The sequence below is a fragment of the Tachypleus tridentatus genome, chromosome 3 (genome assembly GCF_004210375.1).
Source record: "Tachypleus tridentatus isolate NWPU-2018 chromosome 3, ASM421037v1, whole genome shotgun sequence".
NCBI lineage: Eukaryota > Metazoa > Arthropoda > Merostomata > Xiphosura > Limulidae > Tachypleus > Tachypleus tridentatus.
The window spans coordinates 112,557,315-112,577,544 of record NC_134827.1 but is presented as its reverse complement, the minus strand read 5'-3'; the positions used below and the strand labels follow the sequence as shown (position 1 = coordinate 112,577,544).

Here is a 20,230-nt window from a genome sequence, read left to right as displayed (position 1 = left end):
TTTACTCCAATAAATTTGAACACTTAAACAGTCAAATAAGAGATGTTTTACTGTAACTGTGTTCGGATAATATGTACACATATTTGTCTTAGTTAATTTGAACCTAACCTTTTTCTAGTATTTAATATATTATGGGCGATCTTAAAGTTTAAACCTCTTCTTTTACTTTCTATTGTTTTATTACTTAAATTTTTCCATGTTTGTATCCAGTTTATCTAATGGTGTTGTTCTTGTATTTTCAGTGTTTTTGTTTGTTTGTTTTTGAATTTCGCGCAAAGCTACACGAGGACTATTTACGCTAGCCGTTTCTAATTTAGCAGTGTAAGACCAGAGAAAGGGAAGCTAGTCCACATCACCCACCACCAACTCTTGGGCTACTCATCAACGAATAGTGGGATTGACTATCACATTAAGACGCCCCTACGATTGAAAGGGAGAGCATGTTTGTTGTGACGGGGATTCGAACCCGCGACCCTTAGATTACCAGTTGAGCGCCATAATCACCTGGCTTCAGTGTTTTTATCGGCTTCAGTTTTCAGGTCCAAGCAAGTATAGTGCTCAGTCCATGTTAGTTATTGAGATGAGTGGTTGGATGGCCGTCTTATGTGATATTTATGGTAAAAAAACTCAAGAAAATAGATTCAGCTGTTGAATTTCTCTTAAGTTATCATTAAATCTTTATTTATAATTTACTTTGTGTACAACTCATTACATTTATAATTTAAATTTTGGCTACTTCTTAATTAGTAATATTAGTTTATATATCAAGACGAAAGAAATCGTATAAAATTAACTCCAGTAAATTTATTTATTTGTTTTCAATGTAATGTAATATAGCCAAAAAAAAAAAAAAAAAAAACGTTGAATGAAAAATTAGAACGCTACCTTTTGATAATATTCGCTTGCTCACGTGATCTTTATTTACAACAGTAAATTATGAGAGTAAGACATTTGATTGGGAGGAGCAGGAGGTGTTTGAGAAAAAAAGTGCAAAACATATATTTGTAAGTTAATGATGTAATCGTTAAAAAACGGCAATAACATCAGTTCTTCGAGATGTTTTTTATTATTTGTGAAAAAGTAATAGCTGTTGTGATTTACGTTAGTTTGTAAATTTATTAAAATTCAAATTGAATTTTCGGTATTTAATTTTGTGTGATGTTGTAACAAAACGACGAAAGCAAAACCAAAACCAAGTATTCGTCTGACAGCAGTGTATGTGATCTATTTTTCGTTGTTACGGTTTAGAAGACTAGCACAAAACAAATATCAAGAAGACACGTGAAATTACGGTATGCTTGTGTTACGGGTATGAAATAAATAAAATATTACTTGATTCATGTGTTAGAAACAGAGGTATGAAGTAAAGATTTTTAGATGCTGTAAGTGTATAATAATTTATTTGGGGGTTAGCAGTCTACTGTTAATATTATTTACTAGCTAACCAAGGCTTCTATAAAACTAACTTTTACCAAATGTTTTAGTTTTGAGGGCGTGAATATGAAACGAAGAAAGTTTATTTTATGTGCTCTAGTAATTTGATTCTGTTGTTAAACTTTAAAGGCTACCTCTGCCCCTCTGAGAATCTTTATGAATTTTAGTAAGCAGTTTTGTTAAATAACATGTATTTGGTGTTTGTTTTTGAGGGGGGTATGGCTGTAATATATTGTGTGTTTTGTATTAATAATTGTTTATAATATAAGTAGGTCAGACATGGTGAGTTGAATAATATTTCATCAACATGGTGGTTACAAAGTTATTTTATATGAAATATTTTGTCCTTATTAGATGAAGCAGGAAGTATATTTCCAAATCTGTAATGTGGAAGTAAAACTGTAAGAGGTTACATTTAAATCAGTATTCTTGTTTAGGTAGTGCTTCTTATAAACAATGTCAATTTGTTGCATGATAAGAACAAGTCCAGCTTAAAAAACGATCATGTTATAATCTAGACTTGACCTTAACATTCGAAATTATTTTTTTAACAGTGGTAGAGCTTTTTTAATTTATATGCAAAAACGGGTCGTTTGGGCTGAGAAAACACTTTACATAGAAGAGCGAACAACGTTTCGACCTTCTTCTTGTGAACCTGACGATGACCGAAGAAGGTCGAAACGTTGTTCGCTCTTCTATGTAAAGTGTTTTCTCAGCCCAAACGAGCCGTTTTTGCATATAAATTTCTCAACAAGTGGGTTTCTCGTCATCACTGATAGTGGTAGAGCTTGTTAGAAACGTTACAGAAATAGCCATTTTATAATTTAGACTTGTCCTTAACATACAACATTATATTTTCTTTAACAGCTGATATTCAACAGGTACAATGAATACAAGTTTTTCTGATAGTGCAAAAGAATTATTTGAAAAGAAATTTCAATTTAGAAGTGAAGGACAAAAATGGGTTATTCCATCTGTAGATGTGTGTTTTAAAAAACCAGTTTGGAGTATACCAGCACTGATGAATCTGAAGGATGAATTGAATGCTACCAAAGACTTATTGGAAGGAAAAATCCTTCATGACTGGCATCAACATACAACGTACACCAACAAAGCTGGAAATATTATTTCTGCAGTGAGAAGACAAGCTAAACCAGAACTGTTAACTCAGGCTTGGTGCAAATTTTATGAAATTCTCAAGAGTTATCCAGTTATTCCAGATACTTCAAAGTTACAAACTTTTCATCTCTGTGAAGCTCCTGGTGCTTTTATAGCATCCCTAAATCACTTCCTTCAGTCAGAAAGAAAACATACAAAGGTAGCTATAATCAAATAATAGTAGATTAACTTAGTTTGCATGAAAAGTACTCTGGAAAGATTTAATTTTTTAAATTATACTTTCTTTGTTAATGTTGATAAGGTAGTTTTACTCATGGTTGAATTGTTATGTTGTATGTATTTTTTTAAACTTAAGTAGCTTATAATGTGAAATTATACTTTAATTTTCCTAATTTCATACTTTTAAGTCAGTCAGAAATTGCTTAATCGTAGGATTTAAATTGCCAGTTTTGTGGCCAGGTTCAGTTTTTGGTGACATTTCTGTCATAATACTTCTTTTACTTTATGTAGTAAATTTTATAAGATTTTTTCAAAATAATTACTGTTAATGAAAATCATTTTGGAAAGGAATCTCAAACCTGAAAAATGTTTTATCATAAATAATGGTTAATATTCAGTTTACTTAATAAAACCCTTAACATATGGTAGGTAAACAGTTTAATTATTGCCATGTCATGTATCATGTGCTTCACTTGTTTTGACATGTATTAAGATTTTCTGTTCATAATAATAATGTAATGTATATTACATCATTGTAATATATTGTTGATTGTTCTTACTGCTTTGTCATTTCAAAGCATTTTTTTTCTGCTCCAGGTTCTGAAATTTATAAAGAATGAGAAAAAATCATTAAAAAGAGTAATTAGTGTTGAGCAAAACAGTATTAGTGAATGGTTGCTCATGCATTTTTAGGCTTAATCACATTTGACTCAAGAGCTATCCTTATGAAGAAACTTTGGCCAAAATAAAGAAAATTGTAAATGTTTATTTCCATTACTGGGCCCGGCATGGCCAAGCGTGCTAAGGCGTGCGACCCGTAATCTGAGGGTCGCTGGTTCGCATCCCCGTCGCGCCAAACATGCTTGCCCTCCCAGCCATGGGGGCGTTATAATGTGACAGTCAATCCCACTATTCGTTGGTAAAAGAGTAGCCCAAGAGTTGGCGGTGGGTGGTGATGACTAGCTGCCTTCCCTCTAGTCTTACACTGCTAAATTAGGGACGGCTAGCACAGATAGCCCTCGAGTAGCTTTATGCGAAATTCAAAAACAAACAAACAATTTCCAGTACTTAACTTACTGATTGTCCTTGTTTATACAAGAGAACTGTTGAAGTTGGCATGGTAAGAAATCAATGTTTTGAACCATTTAGAGATTATCTTATGCAAAATTATGAAAATACAATTTTATATAAAACTAAAACAGATAGTTTTTATTCAGTGAAACTAATGGTTGTTCTTTTTTTCACTATAACTATAGTTAAGATGGAAAGCAAATACTCTGAATCCATATTATGAAGAAAATGGATCCAATACAACAATATTTGATGATCGTTTTATTTTTCCAACTTTGAACAACTGGATTTTTGGTAAGGACAACACTGGAAATGTAATGAATGAAGGATTTCTAGACGATCTTCTTGAAATCACTGAAATGAATGGACTCTTTCATATGGTAAACTCTCAAAATATTATTTAAATAAATAATGAACTTGTTTTCATTGATATTCAGTATTCTCTTATGTGTAACAATTTTGAAGTTAGCTATGTTCATTTGAAAAACATTTATCAAAGCTTTTGGTTTTGTTTCATTACTTGCAGAATATATTACCTGTGATAGGAGTTTTACTAATCTTTAGACTTCATCATCAGGCTATAGTACTTGTAGGACCAAGTATCTGTGCTAGAAAGTTAATCTTCTTTGTCATCAGTAGTTTTAGTATGTATTATGTGTGATTGTCACATTCCAGGAGAATTTAATGTTTTAAGTGTTGATAAAGTGGTATATCCAGAATAAACTGCAATAAATATAGGTCTGTTGTGTGTTAAGGTCTCATTTATTGAGTAATATTAAACCTCATATTAGCTGAATCAATGTAAAATGAAATAATGATACTTGAAAGAAACAACAAAATGTTGAGTTTTTATTATAACACCATACACAAGCATAATGTGTACTTGCTTGTGTAATAAATGTGCACGAATATTGCTTTGACTAAATGCATTTCTGTTGTTGAATCCTTTATCTCTGCCAGACTAGACCAGTTCTAGATGATATTTCAGAATATAGTGAATAATTGTTCCAGATTAGACAAAATAAACATGATATTTCTTAATAAACTAGAAACCATGCAATTTACTCTTTGTGACCAGTACTAACCACATAGTTGGTAACTCTTATTACAACACAGGTAGTAACCTAAATAACTGTTGAAGGACACTGATACTGACATTCTTACACAATGTATAATCCAGTATCCTTCCTGGGCAATAATATATGTTATCCATTTTTAGAGAAAAAAAACAAAGGTAGATTGGAATGAACTTAATGGCTTTATGTGAAACCTGTAGACAAAAAAGAATGAGCTTTTGAAACCTACTAGAAGCTAGAAATGCTTAACAGTAACAATAACCATGAGTATTGAAAATATCTTACAACATTTTTGTTTGTTTTGTAAACAATGTCACTGAGCATTACAATGTCACTGTGTTTCGATATTATGAAAGTTGAAACAAGTGGGAGATGCATCATTTTATAATTTGACGTAAGAGTAACTTTTCAAAATATTATTATCATGGAAGAATATTAATGTTGTTCATAAAGGATGTATAGAGGTCATAATTGGAGTTAATTATGTGATATATGTTATCTCCTATATCCACCTCATCTTGTCAGTAGTGGAAACATTTCAATTATTACATGGATGCCAAGGTTCAAAAGTCATGATAGCATGGAAATAACATTGGGGGTTCAGAAGATAATTTAATCTATTTAACACTCCTACGAAAAGTGGGGCCTAATAGGCCCCAGAGCAACTTGAAAGGCTATTAATATTAGGCTAATAATTTTTTATTTAAATGAAATTGCCATTTAAATCCATTAATGAATGGATTAACGAGATTCCCACTGTCCCTATCTACTATCTAGCGAAACCACAGCCAGGGGAACGGGCTTGGAGAAATCAGGACTAGAAACGTCTTTTCGTAGGAGTGTTAACATTATGTATTGTAGCATTAATTTTTTGAAAATATATTTTTCTGTATTAAACTAGTCTTATAACTAGTATTTTGAAGTTGCATGACAATTATTAAAGAATGCAATTTTTGCACTCCTAGTATTGGTTAGGTTAGTACGTAGTACATGTTTATGTATGTATGAAACAAAAACTGTTTGCATCAGAGAGTCCACAAATTGTATGAAACCAGAGAGTTCAAAAATATTTAACAGTTCTGTGCCACTGTATATGTTAAACCAGTATGTGTTATGTATTTCTAAATGTAGTTCTGATCTTATATGATATATAAATAAGGTAATTTTATGTATATTACTGTATAATTCTTGTTTTTAAATGTGTAAAATATAATTATGATTATTTGATAAATATTACTGCTCTTTGAACATTATATAAATACTAAATTACACAGGTGACAGCAGATGGCAGCATTGATTGTTCTTTTAACCCAGGAGAGCAGGAACATTTAGTGGCCTCACTTAATTTTACTGAAGTGATACTGGCACTTCATGTATTAGCTGCTGGTGGGAGTTTTGTGGTAAAGAAATTCACACTCTATGAGTGTGACTCTGTATGCTGTATGTACCTTTTAAATTGTGTTTTCAAAGAGGTAAGGTTGGCAGATCTTTATTAGAGATATTGAACTTTTTTATTGTTTTTAAAATCAGTGTTTTTATTTAGTTATGATATTTCAGTGTCACCCAAAAGATTATAAATGAATGGACTTTAATGTTAAAAATATTCTAAAACTGAAAGTGGTGCTTTACATTAAAACTTTTTTTTCCCATTATTTTATGTGCTGTTGATAGGTGTGTCAGCATTTTTTTTTAACATACAAGTACCAATAAGAAATTGTTTCAAAATCTAGTGTACTGGCAGAGACTGAAACTGCTGGCCAATCTGATGTAGATGCAGTTATTTGTTTTGAGATTCATGTGTTGGTGTAGTTTCATTCTAGTTTACTGTGGAAACTACAAAACATAATTTTATGAAGGTGGAGAATTTAACAAGGTAATTTGTGATTAAGTGCTAACATTTCAGCAAATTTGAAGTTAGAGAATTGTTTTCAGGAGAAGTGCATATCTTAAGAAAGGTTAGAATCTGAAACACCTTTGGTGATGATATACTTTTATACTGTGTTCACATTATTAGAGAATTGTTTTCAAGAGAAGTGCATATCTAAAGAAAGGTTAGAATCTGAGACATTTGGTGATGACATACTTTTATACTGTGTTCACATTATCAGAAACTATATATTACATAACATATGTTTCAGAAATAAAGATGCCTTGAAAACAAATATCATATGTCTTTGAGAATTAGTTCCAAGTCTGAAGTGTAGCATCATACAGTTATGTTACTAGCCACAGTTCAGTTTGCATGCATTTGGAGAAAACAGTAAATTACTGGCAATAAATGTGTCAAAAGGCTTTGAAATTTCTGTGCTGGTGGCTACTAGGAAACCATAAAGCAATTGTTTGAAATAAATTACAGCACAAAATAGGAAGAGCTAGAGTACATGATAGTTATGTAGCAGTAGATTAAATATGTGTTATGTCAACAAACAGCCTAAATAGACTTGAGAATTTCTTCAAAGTGCAAATTTTCTCCTTTATTGTCTTCACATTTATTAAGCATTAAGAGTGAATAGGTGTCAGGCAATGATCATTTTTGTTTTGCATGGTGACTGGTAAAATAATTAAAAATTGGACACTGTGACTACCAGTGGCCCTTTCTAGCAAAAGGACTGTATGTTATTTTATGAAACTGTAATGTATATTTGACCTTTTTTTTTTATTGCTCATTTTAATGTTCTCTATTAAATATAATGATTAACAAAATGTAACTACACTAAATAAGAAGGTATATTTCATTAACCTTGCAGTACTATTTTCTCACAAGTGTTTTAAAAAATCTCTTTAAATTCAGCACAGACTTTGTGCATTATTTAGTTTTAATATTGAAATATTGCATGTTGTTTTTCTCACATTATGTAATTTCTATCAACATGCCCAAGTCTATTAAAGACTAGTTTGTTATTTAGTATTTTGTATCTTGTAGGTCAACGTATACAAGCCGGGAACCAGTAAGTCAGGAAACTCTGAAGTTTATATTGTGTGTTTGAAATATATAGGCAAGGAAAACCTGACAAGTTTCCTCACATTAGCCAAGTCAAAAATTGGTTTGTTTCTTAAGGTTCATTGAATTTTAATGGCAAAATTAAATGCTTGCTAAAAATGATTGACAATTTGAGATGTTACTTATTTTTGGATGTACAGATTTAGTAAGAATAATCATCAAAATATCATGAAATTTCTCTAATTGAAGTAAAAATCTGTATAATTTTTATTTCTGTTTTTTAAAATTTAGACTTTGGCAAGGGATGTGACAACCATACATTGTTATTTTCTTGAATTTTAAATATATGTTACAAATTAGACAATATTATAAGGAATTGAAATATTTGCTGTTGTAATGCTATCAATATTAATGTGTTCAATTTGTAAACAAGATGATAAATTAAATTGTTTTTATTGGTCAGTGGAATGTGCAAGTTATTAGGAATGACATGTTTTATTTGAAAGAACTCTTTGGTTCTGGTTCTGATACACTGCTGGCCAAAATCTTAAGGCCAATGAACATAAAAAAAAATATGCATTTTCCATTGTTAGACTCAACCACTTATTTGAGAAGAGCTTCAAAAGAGGAAAATAAGAAAAATGAAAATAAAAATAAAAAACTTTTTTAGCATTTAATAGGAAAAATGAACACTATGAAATTAGCCTAAATACAAGCTGGTCAAAAGATTAAGACCATACTGAAACGAAGTGCTAACCAGTAAACATTTAATGAAATTTAGTCATTTGTGTTTAAGCATTAGCATTGTCAACATTTTCCACTGATATCTAAAAACATGGCAAAGGCTAAAAAGTTGACAGAATTTGAATGTGGCAGAATTGTCGAGCTGCAAAAGCAAGGTCTCTCTCATCATGCTGTAGTTGGTGAGATTAGGCGTAGTAAAACTGCTGATGCAAATTTCTTAAAAGACCCTGAGGGTTACGGAATGAGAATTTTAAGTGGTTGACCCAAGAAAATTTCCCTGGCATTGAACAAGAGGATTCGAGGGGTTGTCCGGCAAGACACCAGCCGATCGTCGAACCAGATTAAGGCCCTTACGGACGCAAAATGCAGCTCAAGAACAATAAGACAGCATCTATGAGAGAAAGGCTTTAAAAACCATAAACATCTTCAAAGGTCATGTCTCCTTCCACACCACAAAACAGCTGAAAAGCACCAAATATGGGACGTAGAAAAGTGGACGAAGGTTTTGTTCTCTGATGAGAAGAAATTTAATCTTGATGGTTCAGATGGCTTCCAATGTTACTGGCACGATAAAGATATTACACGACCCAGTTTAGGAGGTTCCATCATGATCTAGGGTGCTTTCTCCTTCCATGAAACAATGTATAACCATACAGGGGCATCAAACAGCAGCTGGCTACATTGGCATGGTGGAGAGAGCATCCTTATTGACTGAAAGCTGGAAACCACTGGATCTTTCAGCAGGATAACTCTGCAATCCACAATGCCTGCAAGACAAAGGCCTTTTTCATAGCGAATAACATGATTCTTTTGGACCATCCAGCTTGTTTGCCCGAACTGAACCCCATTGAAAATGTTTGGGGGTGGATGGCAAGGGAAGTCTATAGAAATGGATGTCAATTCCAAATCGTGCATGATCTTTGTGAAGCCATCTTTACCACTTGGAATAACATTCCAGCCAGCCTTCTGCAAATGTTTATATCTACCATGCCAAAGCAAATGTTTCCAGTTATTCACAATGACAGCAACAACTCACTACTGAGACCTCTTGTTGGGCATTTCCTACCCTGTTTAGGACTTCTTTTTGGTATGCTCTTACATTTTTGACCAGCTAGTATTTAGGCTAATTTCAGTGTTCACATTTTCCATATTAAATGCTAAAAAGTTGTTGTTTTTTTTATTTTCCTTTTTCTTATTTTCATCTTTTGAAGCTTTACTCAAATAAGTGATTGAGTCTAACAATGCAAAATGCATATTTTTTTCTTTATGTTCATTGGCCTTAAGATTTTGGCCAGCAGCACATCTACTTTTCAGGCATTTAGTGTTCTGTCAGTTGTGGAATATTAGTGTTTTAGATTTTAATTGTGCAAAAAATCCATTTTTCAAAAACGTGAAATTCAGGTTTTAACTTGTTCTTGTTTTTCAACCCTCTAGTTCTTATGTGGTTTTTATCATTTATATCTTGTATACAGCCACTACTGACACCTACTGTTGTTCTCAATCCTGTATCTATGAACATGGTTTTTACCATTTATATTTTGTATACAGCCATTACTGACGTCTATTGTTGTTCTCAATTCTGTATCTATAAACATGGTTTTTACCATTTTTATTTTGGATACAGCCATTACTGACATCTGTTGTTGTTCTCAACTCTGTATCTATGAGCATGGTTTTTACCATTTATATCTTGTATACAGCCACTACTGACATCTACTGTTGTTGCTCTCAACTGTTTAGCTGTGAACATGGTTTTTATCACTGATATTTTACAAATAACTGTTAGTAACTGGCTCTGTTTTCAGAACTAGTGATAGATTTTATAATAATTCCAGTAGTATAGTAGTTTGGAATGTCTATCAGAGTTGATTACTTTACTCATATTGTTTTTAGAACATGGTACACATACTGTGTTTGTTTTTCAATGTATATCAAACTCGAACAGTGTTTGTGCTCATGTTGCTAATTTTTTATTTAGGAAAGCAGTATGGTAGTCATGCCATGTTTCCTTTGGAATGTTTACCACCACTATTCCTAGAACAGTTAGAACACTGTTGTCGTCAATTTAAAGAGTACCAAGAAGTTACCATTAAGGAGAACTTGCGTCTGTGGGACCAAATGCAAGATGAAGACTCTTCCCTTTTAGACTACTTAAAGGATGAATGTGTGAAGCTGTTCTTTCAGAAGTACAATATTAAATATCTAGAAACCAACAAGCGGATTATAAAAGATAGCAGACCTAATGTGGTAATTGTATAACTTTTTTCCTTACAACTGATCATTCTAATTAGAGCAAAGTTTTTTATTATTATTATAACATCATATTTATTATATAACTGTTTTACTCTAGTTGATAAACTTTGCTTGTTTCATAACAGTGGAATAAAAATAATTTTAACTTTCATGGTTACAGAGATTTCTTTTTTATCAGTTCTACAACTGTTAAAATGTACAAGTTCTAAACTGATTGTGAGATTTGTGAAGCACTTCACTGCAACAGTAAGTGAAGCAAATGTTGATAAAAAAGTTATTAGACATAATTCTCAAAAATTAATTGAGGTAATAGTTTTATCGTTGGATTGAAAGTTTTTCAATTGTATTAACTCTTTTTCAAGAAACATTTTTATCTAGTTATAATTTTTTTTTGTTTTATGCTATCAAATGTAACTTAACTTTACTTAAAATGTGTATGTGAAGTTTAAGGTGTTTGTTTATAACAAAACTGTGTTAAAATTGTAGTTTAAACATTTACCACCAAATAAGTTAGTCCTCTGGTTTATCAACAGTAAGTTTGTTGATTACAAATCTAAGATTCAAGATTTGATTCCTTACAGTTAAACTTCACATAGCCCACTGTGGTTTTTCAGGATTTAAAGAAAAGATAATTTAGTTTCTGAAATTTAACTTTGTTTTGTGTTATTTGATTTAGAATACTTTGGGGCAGAACTTCAAAGTCATGACCGAGCCATGCGGTTCAAATGATTTCAATTGGCAAAATATTCTAAGAGAAATAACAAATCACTTTATGAAGTTTTATCCTGATTCAGATGACAAGTTCTCTGTAGGAACTGATTGTACTTTAGAGTGGGAGGTAAGCCTTTATTTCCTTACGTAAAAGTGATAGTTGTTGTGGCTCTTTAGTGCGTGTCCTGTTACTGATTGTTCTGTATTCTTATTAAATTAAATTCATATTTTGTTGTATTTTTCATACTGATAATCAAATAATGGTATGTCAGTTATTTTAATGTATTGGTATATATTATAACTAGGGATGTAATAATAAACTAGTTTGTTCTTTTTACTGATGATACGAACAAGTTTATGAAAAATGTAATAATTATTTTGAAAATGTTAATTTGATGACATTTTCAATGTTCCGTGTTTTAAATTCTTTAAATGATAGCTAAGAATGGTGTAATAAATGGTGTGGGAGAAATATGCTTCTGGCATTAATCAAACTGTCTGTACTCTTAACAACATGATTTTTAACAGGTTAATCCATTGAGCTCTGTCAATGTTCTAGTTTAATGTATAATTTTCTGTTAAGTATTTCATAATTATATCTTGGAAACTAATTTGTCAGAAGTGTTGTGTCTGTTATAAAATGGTTACACAAAAGAGAAACTTTAATATTGCAATGAACAAAAGAAACAGATACAATGTTTGGAAGTATTTGAGACTGAAAACAGTTAAAAATGGTTCTCTTGACAAATTAAAGTCGGCAAAATTACAAGAAAAGAGAGGTTCTGATACATATTCATATGAATTACAGTATCTATATAAATATAACAGTACTGTCTATTGTATCTTCATATAACAGGGTGTGGATGGATAACCATCAATCTTGGTGTGGTGGAGGTTTATTACATTCATGTTGGGGGTACACATAAATTTTCAGTTTTTCATGTTTTGTGTTTTTTATGGGAGTTTTTGCATTTTTTACTACTTGTTATGGGAGTTTATTGGGTCTGTGCAGAGACAAATACATATTTGTAGTTTCCTAATTTTTTAAGCATTTTTCTATTTCTTTACTATTATATACAAGGGAAACAACTTTTTAGTTTTTAACATAACCTTTCATTAATCATGAAGTTACATAACTTCTCTTCAGGGGATGAGTACTTAGCTAGTAAATGATGTATCTATTACAATGTAATTTTTGTGGGCAACATTATACCTTAATTGGAGATCAGGGATTGTTTCACCTGTAATTTATTGTGAGTCATCTATTGATACATTTATATGTATTCAGTTAAAATATTGATACATTTGTAAGTAAGGTAGACTATGTAATGGTACATTTTTGTTTATTGTGGACAAGCTGAATGCCCGTCATGTGATGGAAAATCATGAGTAATTGTTTTCTCAAAATTAGGTCCACATGATTGTTTTATAAACATGTTTTCTAAAACTGATTTATAATCCAGAAACAATGTATGTACAGAGAATGACTATTGTGTTTCTAATATTTAATGGAAATAACATTTTTTATGTACATCTGGTCATTTCCTTTAAGTATTAACGTTTCTTATGTACATTTGGTCATCTCCTTTAATTATTAACGTTTCTTATGTACATTTGGTCATCTCCTTTAATTATTAACATTTCTTATGAACGTTTAGTCATCTCCTTTAATTATTAACATTTCTTATGAACGTTTAGTCATCTCCTTTAAGTATTGGCTGATTAGTGTTTTAACTTTATATTTTTAAGTTATTTTCAAATATTTTTAATATATTTGTATAGGCTGAAACATTAAAAGAAATGTATATTAAAAGACATATTCTTACTTGGTCAACTGTATATTAATTGTGATTGTAAAGGGAGAAAGTTTTTTTTATTAATTTATGGATCTTATTTTAGGACTACATATTTTCCTGGTTTTGCATCAGTAGTACTATAATTTGATTGTACATGCTTGTAATATAATCATTTTTTTTTACACAGAACTACCCTGCTGTGTTAATTGCTTTTGTATTAAATCTAAATGACCAGGAGGTTTCTAAGGTATTAGCTGTGGTTGTAGAAATGAATAGTGTATTACTCTTTATTATAATATAAAGTCATTTCAGAAATGTTGTTTGTTATCAAGCACAAAGCTGAACAAAGGGCTATCTGTGTTCTCTCCATCACAGGTATCAAAAATTATTTTGTTGCTAACATGGAAAAATCATTTTGTACTTGGACTGACTTAGTAATGCTGTTGTAAGCTCAGATCTTTTATAAAAATACTTTATTAAAAATGTGATTTCTTTTTGTGTACGATAAGCATGTGATATTTACTAATATATCTTTTTAAATTTCATAAAGGTGCACTCACCTAATTTAAAGCTATATCATGGTGGTTACAAGATTGGTCAAAATGACCACACCTGTACTTGAAGAGTTAAATTTTAATTTGAAAAATATGCTTTGAACATGTTATTTTAAAATGAAAGCATTTTAAAATTGTATAAGAAACTTAAGAGGTGGTAAGACAATTTTTAATGTATAAAATTTTTTCTTAGTAATACACAGCTATAAATTAGTGAAAAATTACAAAATAAGAAAACTTAATACATATATGTATATACTTTTCAGTGTGGAGTTCCTATTAAACATGAAAGAATAGATTCCAAACAATGGGTAACTACAGGGACAACCTTTAGAAATGTGTGGAGTTCAAAGTTTTGTCAACAGCCTCTATTGAATCTATTTCATAGACTCAAAGTTCATGTTCAAGTATGTCTTGTTTTTTACAAGTGATTGTTAATATATATTAGTGCACGTTATTAAACATTAACTAATAGTTTCACTCCAGCTCTTCCTTTTAATTTTTCATAAAGTAATTGTTTTTAAGTTGAACGTGATTAGTGTTGTTTATAAACAATAACACATGATGTTTTAATAGTTAATTCAGTTTGAATCTGAAACCCTATCCAAACTTTAAAGATACTGATAATATTTGTTTAAGATTTTACTAATTGTATGTTTTTTTGCTTTCTAAATTTGTGAAGTTTTTAAAACATTCTTTGATAGATTGTTTAGGCAGAGTATTCATGATGAAACTTTGAAGAATGGACTGCAACTGCCTGTTGTGGAAAAACAAGTGTATAGGACAACGTTTCGAACATCTTCCACCTTTTTGTCTTTAGGCCAGTATGTGTGTGTGTGTGTAGGTATTGTCAGTCTTTTATAGTGTCCTGGTGGATTGTGGAGAAACAGTGACAATCCAATCAATCATAACACGCTCTCCACAACAGGCAGTTGCCATCCATTCCACAAAGTTTCATTTTTAAAATGTTATTTCAAAACTAGTAGGTTGACAGTGTTGTGATACAGTGAGTAAGATATAATTGTTTTACAGCCAATGAAAGTAAAATAACTGTCACTTTCAGAAGTTGAGTTTTATGCTGTTTATCTTTTTTTCCAAAACTGTTCTATCATTGATCCTCAAATGGTTTTACAATACAAAGCTTTTCAAATTATTCTCTTGTGTCCTTGTTATGGATGTGTAAAAGAAGTTTCAATTCCATTTACTTCTGGTACACAAGTACTTGAAATGTTTCAGTTACATTTTAATAACAATGACCTACTATTGTATAAAACTGCTTTACTTATTTTGTAGAATGTAAACCATAGAAATGCCAAAGATTTCTTGTCAACAGAATGGGATTGGTTAAAACTCTCATCCTTAATTGGCATGAAATTCAGGCCTAAATGGCAGTACAAAGAAGTGTGCATATTGTATTCTGACAGTAGCAAGATGGCTGCAGTTGTTAATGGACTTAAGTCTGCATTTCCAAAGACTCAGGTAAATATTTCTTGATGGTGTCCATTGTTGTATTATCTATGTGTGTAAGACAAAATTATTACAAAAAAGGAAATCTAGAGTGCTACTTTTCATGGACAAGGAACTCTCCTTGTCATTCTCAGATTGTCTACTTTACGCCTAATTTATATATTTTTAACAACTTGAAATTTCAAACATAAAACAATAAGAAAATTTAAAAGAGATAAATCACAATTAAAATAAGTAAAGAATGCATGAATATTGTGAAATTTTGTTCCCAGTAGTTATCATTTTATGTTATTGCACATGTTTTTCACTTATGAAATAAATCATGGTTAATGTAATTACAAATTTGTTCTATTCCTGACTGTATTACATCATTTCTTTGTATAATTTGCATTTCAGTATCATTTTATTGACTTCTGAATAGGAAATCTGTTACAAAGTTGGTAAAGGTGAATTAAAGCATATATGCAGTGAAGTTCTTGTTCAAAGATTGACCATATTGGACACTGTGAGCTGGCTAGACAGTGGCATGGAAGAACACGGGATAAAATTTAAAAAGTATTTTATACAGGAATGTATTGAGATACTTGAGGTAACTTCTGTTTTTTTAATGAAATTAAATTATTTGTTCACTTAACAAAAAAAAATTTTAGTAGCAGTTAGTGTTGTTAAAGTACATAGTTGCTCATGTCAGGGATTGTGTTCCTTTTTATGTGTTTTCTATCTAAAGCTTATATTATTATATGTAGGACTATGAGCATGTAATCCTTATAGGAAAGCTACCTTATGTTCTTACATTTTGTGTAGGACCATGAGCATGTAATTCTTCTAGGAATACTACCATATGTCATTACATTTTGTGTAGGACCATGAACATGTAATCCTTATAGGAATACTACCATATATCATTACATTTTGTGTAGGACCATGAACATGTAATCCTTATAGGAATACTACCATATGTCATTACATTTTGTGTAGGACCATGAGCATGTAATCCTTATAGGAATACTACCATATGTCATTACATTTTGTGTAGGACCATGAGCATGTAATTCTTCTAGGAAAGCTACTGTATGTTGTAACATTTTGTCCAGAATCATGAGTATGTAATCCTTATAGGAAAGCTACCTTATGTTCTTATATTTTGTTTAGAACCATGAGCACGTAATTCTTCTCGGAAAGCTAGTGTATGTTGTTACATTTTGTGTTGGATCATGAGCATGTAATCTGAAAGATGTGATGAGTTTTTGAAATAATGTTACATTGTAAAAAGTACTCAGTAATGTGTGTGTATATTTATTTATGAGAACTTTTTAAGACTGTATAATAGAGTATTATTTTGTAGTCATGACAGTATTTTTAAGACTAGTCATGCATCATATTTTTGAGATTTGTAATGGTAACATTGTTATTTTTTGGACTAGTGAGATATATAAAACTGTGCCAGTGTTATGTTTGGTATTCTTGGGAATGTTTTAAGGATGTAGCAATCTTATGTTTGGTATTCATGGTAAGGATGTGACAGTGTTATTTTTGGTATTTTTGGGAATGTTTTCAGGATGTAACTGTGTTTGGTATTTGTGGGAATCTTTTAAGGATGTAACAGTCATGTTGGTAGTCATGGTAATGTTGTAAGGATGTAACAGTGCTATGTTTGGTATTCATGGTAGTGTTTTAAGGATGTAACAGTGTTGTGTAGTAGTCATGGTAGTGTTTTAAGAATTTAATAGTGTTATGTTTTGTACTCATGAGAGCCTCTTAAAAATAATGTTGTAATGTTTGGTATCCAGAAAAGAAAGAAATTCTAAAATTCATTTTGAAAGTGTAATGACATTGTATTTTATATTTAATGATACTTTTTGAAACTGTTGTATTAGAAATAAAATTTGGTGTTAAAAACCTCACTGTAGATTCATTATTGTAAAAATACTATCAACTCTCAGGTATTAGTGGTTAATAGATAGCTTTTTGTTTGTTGCTAATGGTATTGAACTGTTACACTTTACTTCCAGGCTCTAAGGAAGGATGACATATTGGTTGTTGTTGTGAAAGACATGCTCAGCAGGTTTATTGTAGGTTCAATGTATATGTTAGCAAACCTGTTTTCCATGGTGAGTCATTCTTTAATTTTATACAAGTATGCTTGATAAATTTTACTAAGATTTCAGAGGTGAATGTTTTTTTCAGTCTGTGAAATACTGTTTATTGCCATAAAGTTCACTTTTATCAGCTCTTGAAATGCTATTTAATAAAATAATGGTAAGTTCAGTTAGAATGTGTTTGATTCAAAGAAAGAAAAATTGGAGGCCCTCTGTAGAATGAGATAATATTTAACTTGTGTTTTCTTACCCTTTACATGATTAGTATATCGTATAGTAAATTTATTGCATTGTTTATCAGAATTATTTAATTTCTTGTTAGCTATGATGATGAAAATAGTTTGAAATCTGTAACATTAGAGATTTTATTATTTTAAAATGAAATTATTAACTGAAGAAAATTACTTTATAAGATACTAGAAGTGTACAAAATAGATGTTTGATACAAACAGTTTTATAGTAAATATTTATAAAACCTATGGCCAGTTACTGGTTATAATTGAATTTTGTTTTTTATTTTCATAAACTTGTAATGTTTCTGTGTTCTTGATCATTTTTTCAAATAATGTTTTAAATGCCCATTTGTAAGATCCATTTTAATTTTATTTTGTTAAATTCATGATGTATGGCCTTAAATAATGTTTTACTTTTCATTATTGTGATCTCTAGGTTATTTCTGTTCCATTTGCCTTGGAAAGTGCTACAGATACTCCACAGGTTTGGATGTTTGGCCGTTTTGTCTCTACTCAATCAAATAACACTGTCCAGTCTCATTTGAAATTTGTCATGGAAAAACTTGTCCAGTTACAGAAAACCCCAGACACAACTATCTTAGAGGTTTGTCCTCTTTCTCGTCTTTGTGGTAAGTAAAAACAGTTTTTATGTTTTACCTTTCTGACATTCAGTGATACACAAACTTTCTAAGAAAAGGTTAAAAGATCTTTAAACGTATTCACAGGTTGTACAAGTTCCTTTGTTACTGTATGTACTGTTAAAGGAAGACACTGCAAAAGAAACTGTAAGGTTTGAATAAACATAAATGCCACCAGAGATTTGGTAATAGTCATTAACTGAGTTTTTAATGCAACTTTAATACAACTTAGTATGCATGGCATTAGCTAACCTTTGACCTTATGTATATTTATCAATTTTAATATTGTATAGTTTATTATTTAAATTGAGAATTTTAACATTTTCATAAAGTATAATTAAGTTGTTGACATTTTATCTGTTTCAGAGGAGCCTTTTTATTCATTTGTTGTCAAACGGAACTTTGTTTGCCTTAAGAACAGAATAGAATGGATGATTGCAGAACGAGACAGAGATGATGGAGAAAGTTCTACCACCTGATGCTGTGTTTAGAAGCTGTTCACTGTTTACAGATCTCTTCAACAAAATTATTTTAGTTTATTTATCAGTATCCACGTAGTGTAGGTTATGTGTAAGTCATTTAATTAAGCTAAAAAAGGATTGGAATAGCAATTTCTACAGTTATTGTTAATTTTTTATTTAATTTTTAATAGAAAACAATCTTAAAAAGAAATTACACAAAAACATAAAACTTCAAATTATATAAGGATGAGAATACACTGATATATGTAAAAAATATTTAAGGGAAAAAATAAAAAATTGCTGTTTATCTACAAACTTCTTTGTTGTTCTCTGTTTTGTAATAATGACTTTTTTATTCATCTTAACTGAGGACTTTTGTATTCAGTGGTTGTTGTTTTGTAATAATGATTGAGTTTCCTCTCAGTTGAGGACTTTGTTATAGACTGCTCTACATTTTATTTGTAATATGATTTTGTCTCTTGAGTAAGAACTTTGGTATTCACTGGTTTCTGTTTTGTAACATGATTTTGTCTCTTCTTAAGTGAGGACTTTGGTATTCACTGGTTTCTGTTTTGTAACATGATTTTGTCTCTTCTTAAGTGAGGACTGTGGTATTCACTGGTTTCTGTTTTGTAACATGATTTTTGTCTCTTCTTAAGTGAGGACTGTGGTATTCACTAGTTTTTGTTTTGTAACATGATTTTTATCTTTTCTTAAGTGAGGACTGTGGTATTCACTGGTTTTTGTTTTGTAATAATGACTTAGCTGAGGATGTTATTAGTGACTACTTTTTGCTTTGTTTCTTCTCAGGTAAATATTGGGAGTATTGCCTGATGTCTATTTCATTTTTGTTAGTATATTCTTTATTTTGATATAATTATAGATTTCTTCATGAAGTGAAATACTTCAGAGAATTATTAATCTTAAAATTCCTGTTTCATCTTTCTTTTTAAGCATGCCATCAAATTTTAACTTTGTTGTAAAAGATTTGGAGGTATAAGCTTATGAATAGTAATGCATATTAATTTTAACTTTCTTTAATACTTTATTAGGTAATTGTACTGTTAATAAAGTCAGGGGAAACTTTTGTTTGTAATATGCATACTTTAATACGTAGCATTTGATATTGCTTGCTTAAGTTTTGAAATAACTGTCCAGTTAAGTCTTATGTAGCTGTGAATACTTGTTTCCATGTAAGGATGTGTATATCTTGTTTTTGTTATTCACTGGATTACTAACGAATAATGGGATTGACCGTACATTATAACGTCCTCACGGTTGAAAGGGCGACCGGGATTCGAACCCGCAACCCTCAAATTATGAGTCGAACGCCTTAACCCACCTGGCCAAAACTGATAAATGAAGGTTAATAGTAGGAAAATTCAGATGTTAAAAGTTATAAAAAATAACATTA

The 20,230-nt window shown here is 30.7% G+C and overlaps 1 protein-coding gene across 4 annotated transcripts; it reads left to right on the top strand.

Annotated features, from left to right (window-relative positions):
- The first annotated feature begins 899 nt into the window (after positions 1–899).
- Positions 900–19,131, top strand: aft (cap methyltransferase 2). 4 transcript variants are annotated; one of them, XM_076496238.1, is made up of 13 exons: positions 900–1,292; positions 2,302–2,752; positions 4,029–4,223; positions 6,194–6,391; positions 7,843–7,963; positions 10,583–10,851; positions 11,534–11,695; positions 14,185–14,325; positions 15,212–15,397; positions 15,807–15,974; positions 17,398–17,496; positions 18,154–18,346; positions 18,722–19,131. In XM_076496238.1, exons 2-13 carry the CDS (start codon positions 2,321–2,323, stop codon positions 18,832–18,834), a joined length of 2,277 nt encoding a protein of 758 aa, XP_076352353.1. In that variant the 5' UTR covers positions 900–1,292; positions 2,302–2,320; the 3' UTR covers positions 18,835–19,131. The 4 variants fall into 4 exon arrangements, with proteins under 4 accessions (XP_076352353.1, XP_076352354.1, XP_076352355.1 ...); XM_076496239.1 differs by having other exon boundaries at positions 904–1,309; XM_076496240.1 differs by having other exon boundaries at positions 916–1,004.
- Positions 19,132–20,230: the final 1,099 nt, after the last annotated feature.

Bases quoted from the DNA above. Each gene is read 5' to 3' on its own strand.
- aft (XM_076496238.1), top strand. From the start codon at position 2,321: ATGAATACAAGTTTTTCTGATAGTGCAAAAGAATTATTTGAAAAGAAA. The intron at 2,753-4,028 runs GTAGCTATAATC...CTATAACTATAG, and splicing joins CAGAAAGAAAACATACAAAG to TTAAGATGGAAAGCAAATAC. The intron at 15,398-15,806 runs GTAAATATTTCT...ACTTCTGAATAG, and splicing joins CTGCATTTCCAAAGACTCAG to GAAATCTGTTACAAAGTTGG.